Here is a 14645-nt window from a genome sequence, read left to right as displayed (position 1 = left end):
CTTCCCCTGTGTGTCACCTTATGCCAACAGACACACAGAGGACAATATTCCACATAAATAGATAGTGAGTAGATTTTTGTTGAAGCTCTGATTGGTTTGCCCTATGACCCTTATTTCAGTAGTGGGAACAAAGTTTTTCTCAATAATAAGTCGCAGAATGAAATACTTGACTCTGTGAGTGAGTGTAATGCTGAACAAGGAAAACTGGCACAGGGGAGAGGGGGTCTTGCCATCAGTTGCTGCTAGCACAGTAGTTTATTTAAGGGGGTGGAGTTCTTAGGATATAGAATTAAGTAGGAATTTCACAGATGATCTAATGCAACTCTATCATTTTACAAATGAGGAACTGGAGACCTATAGGGATGAAAGACTTTGCTAACTGTCACAGAAATAGTAAGTAGCAGAGTTGAGGTTGAAACCAATATCTTATGAGGCCAAGCCCACTTCTCTTTCCACCAAACCTTGCTGATGGTTCTTATGAAAATCCTTTGGTGTCCCCAAAATGGTTCCAAATGCCACCTCAGGAGTCAAATCTGAGGCTTCCGAGAAGAGCTGTTTAGTAAAGCAAAGCCCCAAAATATTTTCAGGAAGCCCACAAAGTCAATGGGTCTTGTTCTTCTGCCACAGTCTCTTTTGCCATTGGTCCTTCCTTGGACCTTGGCAATTGAGTGGATAGAGTATTGGGCCTGGAGGCAGGGAAACCTGAGTTCAGATCTGGCTTCATATACTTACTAGCTGTGTGACCCTGAGCAAATCACTTAACCTCTGCCTCAATTTTATTATCTGTAAAGTCTGGATCATGATAACACCTACCTTACAGTGTTGTGAAGATCAAATGAGATAATAATTGTAAAGTTCTTATCTCAATGCCTGGTCCATAGCAAATGCTACATAAATGTTAGCTATTATCAGCTACCGTGTGGTATATTATCCTTCTGCTGACTGAGGAAATCAGGTGTCCACTCTGTTCAATCCCTTTGCTTCCAGCGAAGAATTGAGGGCAAGGCTGCCATTCCCAAACCCTCTGCACCTGCCTAAACTTATTTTATATTGTTTGATAGGAAGGCACGTTAATGCCATGAGATCAACAGCAGCAGGTTTATTTTAAGACCTATTTTGAGGCTGTTCCCCCACTCCTTCACAGGGTCCCAGCTGTAGTAGCCCTGACCAGGAGCCTCTGGGAAGTGTTATTTGTTCTAACTTAAACCAAAACAACCTCCTTACACCACTTCTGGAGCTAAGAGATTTAGATGCAGGTGGGAGGACTCGGATTAATCCAGTTTTTGTTTCCAAATCTTAGAAGGCAGCCAGGGACTAAAAGGGGAAAGCTAGGGACAAAGCTAGCTAGCAACAAAGAAGTTCTAGATTTGACTTAAACTTTGTCATTAACTATCCAAGTAGACATTCAGATTATTTCTGGGATCATAGGGATCATAAGCTGGTAGGGGTTTTAGTCATATCATTCCTCTGACTCAATTTCACAATCTGTTAAGTATTGTTTGTCACCATCAGTGATGTACAGAAGATCATGAAAAATGTGGAAGGTGACACAAAACCAAAAAAGTTCAAATGTTAAAATAATCCAGAAAAGAGGGGATGTTTGAAGGGGGAAAGGAAAAAGAAATCGAAGAAGACAGAGACTGAGAGATAGAGACAAAGAATGAAAAAGACAGATCCAGAGAAAGAAAGCCAGAGAAAGAGGGAAACAGAGACAGGAAAAGAGAGACAGGCATAAGAGAGATATAATGAAAAAGAGACAGAGAGATGGAGAGAAAAGGAGGAGAGAAAGAGAAAATGATAGAGACAAATATGAAGTCACAAAGAAGATGAGATAGAGAAAGAGGCAGAGAAAACAAGAGAGAGAGAGAATAGAGAAGATGGGTGGGGAGGGAGGGAGAGAAGTACAGAGAAAGACAGAGAGATGGAGAGAAAAAAGAGGACAGAGGGAAGATAGAGATGGAGAAGGAAGGAGGAGAGACAGAAACAGTCAGACAGGGAGAGAGGTATGGAAAGACAGAGAGAGTGGGAGACAAAGAGACAAAGACAGAAACCAAAAACAACAGAGAGAGGAAGGTAAGGTGGCAGAGAGAGTCAAGGATAGACAAAGACAGAGAGATAGAATGACAGTGATAGACAGAGACAGAAAAATGCAGACTAGAGGCCAAAGAGTTTCACTACGATTCCAAAAAATTTTTTTTTAAATTATTACTTTAGGAAATCATTAATGAAATATGTAAAAGGAAGCAATGATATCAAGAATAGGTCATGCCACATTAATATTTCCTTTTCTGACAATTTTTCAAGGTTGTTGTGCCAAGGCATTCAATAGATAAAGATTACTTAGATTTTAGGAGAATACTAGATAAAAAGATATTGAGATGTGGGCTAGATGATAATACCATCAGGTGGATTCTGCACTGATTAAATTGTCCAAAAGAGTAATTTTTTATGGTTCTACTTCATTTTGGATGGAGGTCTTTGCAGAAGGACCTAAGGGACCTGGACTTGTTCTTGTGCTATTTAACTTTTTTGACTTATAGGTATAGGTACAGACAGCATGATTTCCAAATTTGCAGGTGGTGCTAAGCAGTGGTTTTGAAGTGAAGGATAGCTTGCATGTTGACAACAGATTCAGGATCTCAAGGCTTTTGACAGTCTAAAACATTTAGCCAAGTCAAAGAAAATGAAATTTAATAAGGACAAGGATAAAATCTGACACAGATTCAAAAAATTATTTTCACAAGTAGAAAATGGGGAGATGTGACTAGGCAGCAGCTCATCTAAAAAAGATTGGCTGTCCTAGTGAACCCTAAGCTCAAAATTAGTCATCAGTATGCAATATCAGCCAGTTGAACTCATGTGACCTTAGGCTCCATCAAGAGAGACTGTGTGTTTTGAGAGATGTTAGTCCTGCTCTCCTCTCTTCTAGTCAGGCCACATATGGAGCATTGTGTTTTCAGAGCCATATTTTGGAAGTGACACCCACAGTACAGATAATTGCAACAAGGATGAAGAGGACCTTCAAGATCATGCTCTGTGAGGATCTTTTGAAGAAACCGAGGATACTTTTCCTGCATTTGACATTAATTGACATGTGATATTGATAGATGCCTTAAGTACTAAAAGGACTTCCATCTAGGAGGGATTAGACTTGTTCTTCTTTATTCCAGAGGACAGAAGTAGGAGCAATGGGTAGGAGCTGTAGCAAGACAGGTTTGATATAAGGGGAAATTGCTTAACAATTAGAGTTATGCAGAAATTAAGATGGATTGCTTTACGAAGTAGACCCTCGAGCAAAGCCCATACATTTTCTTCCTGGGCATGTGGCAGTAAGGGTTTGTTTTTAGGTATGGATTATACTAGATGGCTTCAACAGGTAGAGTTAAAATGAACCTTAGAGATCATCTAGGAAATCCTGACTCCCCTTTCCCTAAATGGAGTCTCAGGCTCAGAGAGGGGACCTACTTGGCCATGTCTACTCAATAAAAGTCAGAACTAGAATTCTTTCTCCTCATTACTAATCCATACCCTTTTCAATTGTACCGAACTGCTATTCTCCCTGCCCATCTTGCCATGACTTCTAGGCAGTTCTCTGGTATTCCCCGGGTATACTTTTCAATGTGATTTATGACCCCCATCTCTCCTTCTCTTTCCTTTCACCTGTCTGTAGAAGTGATCACTTATACTAAGATTCTGTGGTCCTCTAGATCTATTGTGTAGGACAAGATGAACAAAATAATGTATGTAGAGATTCAGTGTTGTTTAATGTTTTTTGTTTATTTGTTTTTGTTTTTGTTTTCTAGTCCACTAATAGCCTGTAAAAAAATTAGTGGAGCTACCAAATTTTTAGTAATGAAATATATGCAAATTAAACCAACCCTGATGTTCCATCTCATGCCCATTTTATTGACAAAGTTCCCCCCAAAAGTAAATTGACAATTGTTAGAGGGAATGTCTGAAAATAGGCACGGTAAAGCAATGCTGGTGGAACTAGGAACTGATCCAACTTTTTTGGAAAGCAACTTGGAATTTTGTTAAAGTTATTAAAACTGTACTTTCTCTTTGACTTAGTAACACCATTACTAGGCATCTACTCCAAAAAGGTAAAAGACAGAGGGAAATGATTCATACAGACAAAAATATTCATAGCAATATTTTTGATTATAGCGTAGAATTGAAAACCAATTGTGTGCACATCAACTGAAGAATGTGTGAACAAATTATGGTATATAAATTTAATGGAATATGTAATACAGTAAAAATTAATGGAATTTCTCATGTTCCAAGTTTTGAAATACTCCAAGGATACAGCTTATACCTTAGAACCATCACTGAATCATAGAACTCTGAGATGGGAAGGGACTTTAGAAATAAATTAGTTAAGGGGGCAGCTGATTAGCTCATTGGATTGAGAGCCAGGCCAAGAGATGGGAGGTCCTAGGTTCAAATTTGACCTCAGACACTTCCTAGCTGTGTGACCCTAGGCAAGTCACTTAACCCCCATTGCCTAGCCTTTACCACTTTTCTGCCTTGGAACCAATACACAGTATTGATTCCAGGATGGAAGGTAAGGGTTTAAAAAAAAAAAACAGAGAGAGAAATAATCTAGTTCCACCCCCACAGCAACAAGGTTTTCTTCTACTGAATATAAATATTTTTCAATTCCATTTTGCAATCTTAAATCCTTGTACACTATCATTCTTTTTGCATAATTTACATTGATTACACCACCAGGAACAATTTTGGAAATCAGATGGGAACTTGGAAATTTAATTCAGAGAAAGAAAAAAAAATATGATCCCTTTACCTATATGATTTTGAACAAGTCACTTAACATCCTTGGGCCTTATTTTCCTCATATGTTAGATTTGATTAGATATAAATTATCTGAGGAAATCCTTTCTTTAGTTCTAAATCTATGGCCCTCTCATTAGGGTGAAGAGGGACACAACTAAAGAGGCATAGATTCTCTAAGCTCTAAAGGGATCTGAAAATACAGAATTTTAATTACCAAATGAAAACAAATCTAAAATGTAGGAAATCTAAATACTCAATAAAAAGCAGAATGATTAAGCAAATTGATTTGATTTGAAATGGTGGTTCAGTTAAGATTGGCCTACATGAATATGATCGAACTGGCATGGACCTTAGAAACTAAAAAACTAGAACATGAAATATTAAATATTGAAAAGACCTTAGAATATATACAGATAGAATTAATAGGAACCTAAGAGATTATCTAGGGCTAGGCAATTCCTCCACTTTATCCCCAGATGGAGAATCTCAGGCCCATATCTTGACCATGTCTACTCAATAAAAGTCAGAAGTTGAATTCATTCTCCTCACTAATCCAAAGCCTTTTCTATCATACTGTTCTGCTGTTCTCACTGCCCCCACCTTGCCATAACTTCTAGGCAGTTCTCTGGTAATTCTCTGGGAGCCCTTTCCATGTGACTTCCCCTCCCCCTCCCTTCCTTCTGTTTCCTTTCACCTGTCTGTAGAAGTGATGACTATACTAATTTGTTCACACACCATTAACTCCAGAGTGCTGGAAGAGGCCAACCTTGGCACTGGCAAGAGCTAGGGCATGCACACTCCCTCACCAACTGATGTCATAATTCTCTCCTCTCCTCCCTCTACCCCCCATTCTTATCTCTCTTTTTGCTGGTTTGTAGAAGATGACTGCACCGACTCCTTCACGCCCAATCAAGTGGCGAGAATGCACTGCTACTTGGATCTCGTCTACCAGAGCTGGCAGCCTGCCAAGAAGCCTGCTCCCATAGCCCTGATGCCCCAGATTGTAGATCGGACGCCCACCTCGGTCACCCTGGAGTGGTTTCCACCCATTGATGGCCACTTCTTTGAAAGGTGAGCAAAGGCTATGAAGTACTCACTCTTCGTCTTTTATTTTGAAGAAAGAGTAGGGGAAAAAGGGTTATCAAAATTTCTAAAGCAAGAATCTTTAGTCTTTCTAGTTTAGGAGCAAACTGTTCCAAACCTTTAGGATCATTGTGGTGATGGGGGCAGGACTACCAGTTTACTAGTACTTTAGGACCAGTATGTAACATAACCAATAGATACAGAGTTTCTAAAATAATGAAAAATAATAATAATGACAACTTATGCATACATAAGACTTCAGGGTTATAAAGTATTTACACTCATTATTTCTTTTTTCCTCTCACAATAATGGTCCTATAAAGTAGTTATCAATTTTTTTCAATTTTTTAAATGACCATTTTATTCACTTCAGTAAACCAAGGATCTGTGATTTTATTATTTTGTTGTTTGTGTAGGCACTCTCTCCATCATTGTGCATTATAAGCTCCAGTTGTGAGTCACTGTGGCTGAAAACTCCTCACTCTGCAGCCAACCTGATGATGAGTCTCTAAATCTAATTAGTGAGGCTGGTCTTCACAAAAGCCAAACAATATGACACTGGCTTTTGCTTTTATAACTCAGTGGGCTGAATCAATTTACACTATGCTGGCATAGCCTATGAGAATCTGAGATCTTCATAAAACTGGAGGGGGATATTAATGAAGGAAGCTTTTTTTTTGTTAATAAGGAAATTGAGACTCACAGAGGGGTAATAAAATACTTCAGGTTATATGTCAGGATAATCCAAAGCCCCTTGCCCTTCATCCAGTATATCCTGACCTATTGCCCCGTTCTAACCTCGATACCATTATATTCCAAATATTATGGCACAAATAACATATCATACCATACTGAGATTTTATTTTAAAGTATGCAAGAACAGGGTGAGAGGTGAAGGGGTGTGACTGCTCTGTAGTTGGTATGAAAAAGATCTTGCTTTTTAATAGACTGCAAGGACAAAGTTAGTTTGCCTACCATGTGTGACATGGTAGCCAAAAGGAATAAATGTAAACTTGGGGCCACATCGTAAGCAGCAATGTCCAGAATGAGAGTGGGGATAATTCTACTGTCCTTTTCCATGGTCAGTCATGTGGAATGTGGTATTCAACCCTGTGTGCAACATTTTTCAGGAGGACTGGACAAGTTGGAGCAGGTCTAGAGGAGAGTGGCCAGGATGGACTTTGCCAAATGAGGATCCATTTAATGAACTGGGGAAGTTTATCTTTAATAAGAGAAGATTTAGGGGGAAACATAGATAGCTGTCTATTTGGAGGGCTGTCATCCAGAGGAGGAAGGAGACGTGCTGTGTTCAGCATCAGGGGGAAGAATTAGGAGCAAAAGGTGGAAGTTATAGAAAGGCAGATTTTAGGGAAACATCTCACTACAAAATGTAGAATGAGCTACCTTGGGTAGTAGAGGTTCTGTAGTTCTAGTGGTCTTTAGGTGGAGGTTTAAAGACTCCTTGGTGAGGTTATATAGGAGCAATTGTTGGCCATGTGGCATCAAAACTCAAGCCAGCTCCTTTCTCTGGCTTGAAAAACTCCTGAGTACAACTGGAACCAGATTAAAATGTAATTGGGAAATTATTTTTAAAAATTAATAAAAACACAATGTAACGTGCATAATGTTATTTTGTGGTTTTCTAGGTCAGTATAATTCATAGGGATCATTTCTCTGAGTTTGACACCACTTTACTATAAGACCTCTGAAGTTCCTTTGATGCTTGAGATTGTATGATTTTCTAACACTTTTATATCCCTTAATGGATCTATGCTGGAAGACTACATTGGAGAGCAGAACTGCCATTATAGTCTTGAGGACTGATACCAGTAGAATGCAGCTGACCATGTAGTATGAGTGTTCTGATGCCCGAATTCATGGCTGGTCTAGAACACAGCCTCAATCCACTTTTTCTATAGTAATGGTACATGAAAATAACTTGACTATCCACCTTTTTAGAAGGGCTATTTTTAGTTGCATTGCTCTGAGCTCTATCTGGTCTCAGACATTTACTAGCTATGTGACCCTGGTCAAATCACTTAACCCTATTTGCCTCAGTTTCCTTATCTGTAAAATGAGCTGGAGGAGGAAATTGCAAAATATTTCATTATCTTTCCCAAGAAAATTCCAAATTAAGTGATGAAAAGTCAGAGAGGACTGAAACAACAACAATTGCTTAAGGAACTTTCCACAATATTTCAGAAACTGCCTTTCCAGCAGACTTGAGATTTATTTTTTCCCCTGTGGCTATAGGAATTATCAATCTTTTGGTCAACTTTTGGCCTATATTCTTCTGTAAATAGAATTTTTTTATTTTTTTTGGTAAATGAAGTGCCCCATGTATGTCTTTAATTTGTATTTCATAAGGCAGTTATTGTACATTAAATAAATACCATCTGACTGTTAAAAAACATTTTGGAGGGTTAATTGTTGTGTAATGAGATATGTCTCTATTACATAGTTTCTTGAGCCTTAATCAATATGTTTTTAATAACCCATAGTCAACTGGCACTTAAAAAACATACAATAGCTATTCTATTCAGCCTAAGGTTCCATAATGGAATTATCATATGTTAAATTAATACTGACATTTTAGAAACTTGCCTAATGAGGGTTAACAACTCTGTAGGCTCTACTCAATATTTAGAGGAAGCTTGTCCATAAGGTGAATAAAATATTGAAAACAATTAGAAATGCATGCCCAGAGAATGAACTGTACCATTTACAGAACAAAATCTCTTCTTGTTCCTTTCTGAGTGTTCCAGAAAGGTTTTATGAAAATGTTACTGCCCAAGGAAACTGCATTGTTCTGATCTACATCAACCTATGGACTTCCTTCTCTTTTCCCTAGTCATACTCACCCCTTGTTACTATTCCCTACATGTCAGCTGACAGGTTCTAGTCCAGGTTTGAGTTCTGCTATTAAATCTGTATCAAGGAGGACTTTTTTTCCCTTTTCTGCTTTTTTTTTTTTTTCTCTTCAACTCTGGAATGATTTTCTAATAGTACTAGAAAATCCCTAAGGATTTTCTTCCTAGGTCCAAAATTCTGTGAATTAGAATTCATAAAGATATCAGAGATAGTGATTCTGGGTCACATTTTAGAGGTATTCTTTCTTAAATTTTTTCTTTCAAAGTATATAAAATACTTTTCCCACAATGACCCCATGAGGTAGATTTTAAGGTAAAATTCTCCCTGTTTTTACAAGTGACAAAATAAAAGTTCATAGCATTAACCTTGTCCTTCTAATGAGAGAGGGGGAGATAGACAGACAGTCATAGAGACAGACAGGCACAATCAGAAAAATAAAGAGGAAAAAGAAGATGAAGTGAAAGAGAAAGAAAAAAAGAAAGATGAAGAGAGAGAGATGGGGAAGAGTAAGAAAAGAAAAGAAAAAAGAGAGAGAGGGAGGCAAAGAGACAGACAGGGTGGGCCAGAAAAACAGAGGAAAAAAGAGAGGAACGAAAAGAGAAAGAAAATAGATATGTGTGTGTGTGTGTGTGTGTGTGTGTGTGTGTGTGTGTGTATTGGGGTGGGGGTGGGGTGAAGAGTAAGAAAAATGGAGACAGAGAGAATGTATTAAGTTTAGAGGGAGCTCTGGGCTAATAGTCAGAAGACCTGGGTTCTAGTCTTGGCTCTAACACTGACTTGTCATTGAACTTTGTGCAAATCATAGAAATGCTAGGCTTCAGTTTTTTCATTTGCAAAATGTAGAAAATTATATATATATATATATATAAAATCTCAGAGGATTTCCATGCTCAAAATACTGAATATGAAACACTTGGTAAACTGTGTGAAGTAGTGCTAAATACATGTAAGGTGTTATTACTACTAGAAGACACAATCTGTTTCAAGAAATTTGGCTTGGGAAGAATACCTCTGTGTAATGGAGGAAAAAAGAAAGAAAGAAAATGAAAGAAGGAAGGAGGAAGGAGGAAAGAAATGGGGGGAAGGAGGAAAAAGAAAGGAAGGAAGAAAAAGAAAGGAAGAAAGAAAAAAGAAAAAAGAAAGATAGAGAAAGAGAAAGGAAGAAAGAAAGAAGGAAAGAAAGAAAGAAAGAAAGAAGGAAAGAAAGAAAAAACGAACAACACAGCCTTGTGCCAGTATATGATAAAATCAATTTGGTCCCTGATTCTGTCCCAGAACTATTCTAATCTTTTCCTCATCATGAATCCACTCATGTGGCTCAAGCTTCCTTTGCTAGGGCTGCATGGAAACTGGAATTCTACTGGGGTTCATGCAGTGGGGCTGAACCAGCCAACCTCTAAGGTCCCTTTCCAAGCCTAACCTAGGACTCTATGGCTCTGTCCTTGGGTTGACAAAATCTAGTATTAATTAATTGATTATTTTTTCCTCTAACCACACAAAGTATCCAAATAGAGTTGAATACAGGTCCTCTTTCTTGGTAGCACAGTTTGTCTACTCTGCAGTTTCTTTAGAAGGAGCTACCACGAGGTGAGAGAAGTATAATACACCTTTTGTCTTTACCACCAAATCACCCTCTGACCTTGGGTAAGTCATTATCTATTTGTAGGCCTTTCCGTTTCTGCAAAATGAACTAGATACCCTCTGGAGAAATACAGCAGTTACTGATGAATAGAGCACTGGATTTATAGTCAGAGGACATGGGTTCAAATCTCTGGTATGGTATCAGCTACCTATATGAACTTGAATAAGTTACTTTAGTCAGTCAGCCAGTTAATAAGTATTTATTAAATGTTTACTATGTACCAGGCACTGTCATGAAGTGTCAGACATAACTGAAACAACTAAACAACAAATACTTAAGTAATTTAAAAACTTCAATCTGAAAAGTGCCTTCAACTGGGAGACGTCAGACCAAGGTGTTAACCGGGTGACTTAGGGATGGAAACTCAGTCTCTTTGGCTTCTGACGATGATGTTCATTATCTAATAATTAAGGACAATAATCATTTCTCTTCCCTACCCATAGGATTACTGGGCAGATAAAATAAGGCAATATGGTGGATTTATTAATAGAAAACAAGGTCTCCAATCCCCATTCTGACCCCAACTAGCTGTGGGACCTTAAATAAGTCACTCAATATTTCTTGACTTCAATTTATCTGTAAAATAAAGAATCTGAGGAGACAAGTTCTAAAAGCTTTCTTGCCCAGCTCTAAATCTTTGAGCTCTTATTCCTAAGGACATTTTTTAGGCCCTTATAATTAACATTCCAGTACCTACAGTGTGTCCAGCACAGTGTTAGGTTTAAGTGTTACTGAAACAATCCCTGATCTCAAGGAGCTTATATTCTTTGGAGCAGACAATACATACATGTTAAAAATTGGTGATGTCTGTAAAGCACTTTGTCAGTCTTAGAGCATTATTTAAATTCTGGCTATCGCTATTTTTTTAATGTACAACATAAATACCAGAGAGGGATGAGGGGATTATTAGTTATCAGTAGCTGGGAGGAGCAGGAAAGACTTTAAAACTGGACTGAACATAGAAAAGCCTTTCTTTGGTTGTTCCAAAAACTTTTAGAAATGTTTCAGAAGCCCCAGGATCTCCATTAGGAAGAGAAGTGTTTATCAGACCATAAAAATGAGGAAATTGTTCATAGAAAGTTCTAGTTAATAAAATGCTAGGTAGAACTCAGGCAGAGTGTATTTGTCGCAAAGTCTGAGCTATGGAGTCTGACTTAATTATGTATTGCTATGGTTTGGAGCACAGAGATGAGTTTCTGAATTCAGCTGTCACAGATCTTCCTAAAACCCAGGTCTGATCATTTGACATTACAAAATAAAGTCCAGTTGCTTCTTGTTGTTACCTCCAGGATCAAATATAAAATCTTCGGTTTAGCATGCAGAGTCCTTCATTACCTAGATCTCTCCCCAACCATTTTTCTAGTGTTTTTACAATCTGCACCTTCCCTCCCCATCCTGATATACTCGATCATCCAATGACACTGGCCTCCTTATTCTTCAAACCAAACATTCCACGTTGGCTGTCCTCCATGCCTGAAACGCTCATCTTCTTCAACTTTGTCTCCTGACTTCCTTTAGATTTTATCTGAATTCCTGTATTCTGCAAAGGGCCTTTCCTGACCCTCAGCCCTTAATTCTAATGTCTTCTTTCCACTGATTATTTCTAATTCATCCTGTATATAGCTCGTCTGTATATAGTTTTTTACATGTTGTCTCTCCCATTAGACTGTGAGCTCCTTGAGGGCAAGAACTGTCTTTTGCTTCTCTTTGCATCACCAACACCTGGCACATAATAGGCTGTTAACAAATCTTTATTGACTAACTTCACTAGGACCATGAAATTCTTTTTTACAGACCCTCATTGGTGAAAAGGCAGGACAGCATTTCTCAATTGACTCAAGGTCTTCTTAACCTGGTTTACCTGAGGGTAGCTGTAGCGTATGACAAATTGTGGAGTTAGTATTTTTAACTAAACCAGAAAATAAGTGACTGGATGACTGGAATTTGGCTTTTCCAGACCTTCCTGTGTTGAGGTTGCTGGCTGACAGTGAGATCTCTTCTCCTCAAGGAGAGACCTGGGGAACAGTATTGGTGACTAGGGCCTTTCCACATCCTTGCCCATACTCCACCCTTGTCTCTGACTTAAGGATAATGGTTTAGGAAAAAAATGCTGGGCTGTTTCTGGCTTATGAACCAGCATGTTATTTCCTCTGACATTTCCAGCCTCACTTGGGATTGTTCCCGTTAGTTGATTCTGTATCAAGAAAAGAAAAGGAGTTCCCCCTTTGGCTCTCTCCTGAGGTAATTATCCCCCTGGAGGATAAGTTGGATCCCAGAGGTTTCCAAAATGAGATTGAATCCAGACATACAAAATTGGGGGTGGGGAAAAGTTAGCCACCCAAAGATTCCACTCTCAGTGGGCTTGGACTCTTACTTTTCAGGGTTGGCTCCCCTGAGGGCTTTGAACTTCCCTTGAAAAAGTTGGCTGCTAAGTCAAATTAGATTATATGGTAAAGAAACAGCTTTTGACTGGAGGAACTCAAAATGATGTGGATTGCTAAAGGCAGGCTTGACCACCTAGACCCATGGTATGTGGACTCAAAAAATGCAGGATCCATTGAATTTCTGCCCTTATTCCCTCTCCCTATTTTGACCTACCTTCCCCCTTTCCTGGAAATTTTCTGAGGAAGATGGGAGAAGAGTTGTGGGAGCAGAATGGATGGAGAAAAATTCTGTGGGATCCACTAGCTAAAGATCTCCAAACAATTTACAAAGCAGAATATATAGCCATAAGGTCACCTTCTTGCTCAAATGTGCCATTTTGGCATAGAGGTGACCCAGAGTTGTTGGATTTCATAGTAATGTTGATCAGAATTCTGATAGATTCTGCCAGGATGGAAAAGATTTTGAGTTTAGGTCCTGTAAGAGACTTTGTCTGCTTCCCAGAGATCAGCCTTGCAAAATATGGAAAAGGCTAATCATCAGAGAGTTGACCATTAGCTAACTAACTAACAAACAACTACAACAAAGCAACTAGGATTTGTCATGCTTTAAGTTTTTCAGAGTAATTTACAACTCCTTGTGTTAGATGCTATTACTATTTTCCCTCCCTCTCTCTCTCTCTCTCTCTCTCTCTCTCTCTCTCTCTCTCTCTCTCTCTCTCTCTCCCTCTCTCTTTTAGATAGGAATACTGAGGCTTAAGAGATTAAGTGACTTGACTATGGTTATACAACTAAAAAGTTATGGAACTGAAATTTGAAGCAAAATTTTAATCCAGGTCTTCCTGATCCTAGACCAACACTCTATCTCTCCACTGTGCCTATTTTGGCCATGGCAACCCATGAAAGAGAAACATACCAAATAGCCATTAGTCCTAATATTTTTCCTTGCACTTCCATAGTAATTGTAGAACAGGAATAGAATTAGGATAGAGAGGATTCTTACTAATAATCGCAGAGTTCTTAGACTTGCCATGAATATTTATTTAACTGTTAATATTCTTAATATGGACCCCTAATGAAATGAACAATGAGTTAACAGTTCTAAAGGGATGTATAATGCCTATATTAATATTTTTGTGATTAGTTAAATCAAAAGACATAAGGAAACATAAAATTACAGAATCTAAGACCTGGGAGGGATTTCAGACAACACTGAGTCCAATATGTACTAGTTTAAAAAGTAGCTGCTGAATGCTAAGAACCTTTCCCAGATTCTCTTCTAAGAAGCAAAGAAAGAAGTTGGAGAGATTTGGATTTAACTTACACTTAAGAGGAAGAAAAAAACATTACTTCAGGGAACATTTTCCTCCATCTCTCCTTCCAGCATTCTTGATAAGTGTAAGAAACAACCCAATTACAAAACAAGAGCCTTTTCAGAGGATGGAAGATATAGAGAAATATTACTAAGAAGCGGATAAAATCATTTAAGTTAAGTTATCATATTCATGAATAACTCAGAAAGACATTGCAGATTTGGTTGTAGATCATCACAGTCAAGTGAATATCACAATAAAGCAAGTCACACAAATTATTTGATTTCCCAGTGTATATAAAAGGTATGTTCACATAGCACCATGCCCAAAAATAACAACATTGTATATACCTTAATTAAAAACTACTTCATTGCTAAAAATTGTTGATCATCATCTGAGCCTTCAGCAGGTAGTAATATTTTTGCTGGTAGAAGACCCTGCCTCAGTTTGATGGCTGCTGACCAAGCTGAATGATGGTTGCAGAAAGTTGGGGGAGCTATGGCCATTTCTTTTTTTTTTTTTTTTTTTTTTTAACATTTATTAATATTCATTTTTAAC

At 38.2% G+C, this 14645-nt stretch overlaps 1 protein-coding gene across 1 annotated transcript in view; it reads left to right on the top strand.

Moving 5' to 3' along the window:
• The window catches only part of PAPPA (pappalysin 1), a 293056-nt gene that overhangs the window by 83498 nt on the left and 194913 nt on the right, over positions 1–14645 (top strand). The window contains exon 5 of the mRNA XM_044664273.1: positions 5676–5868. Within this exon, the coding sequence (XP_044520208.1) occupies positions 5676–5868 (193 nt within the window). The remainder of the gene's footprint in view (positions 1–5675; positions 5869–14645) is intronic.

The sequence above is a fragment of the Gracilinanus agilis genome, chromosome 2 (genome assembly GCF_016433145.1).
Source record: "Gracilinanus agilis isolate LMUSP501 chromosome 2, AgileGrace, whole genome shotgun sequence".
Classification (NCBI taxonomy): domain Eukaryota; kingdom Metazoa; phylum Chordata; class Mammalia; order Didelphimorphia; family Didelphidae; genus Gracilinanus; species Gracilinanus agilis.
Note: the sequence above shows the minus strand (reverse complement) of the source record. Positions and strands in the feature narration are given on the sequence as shown.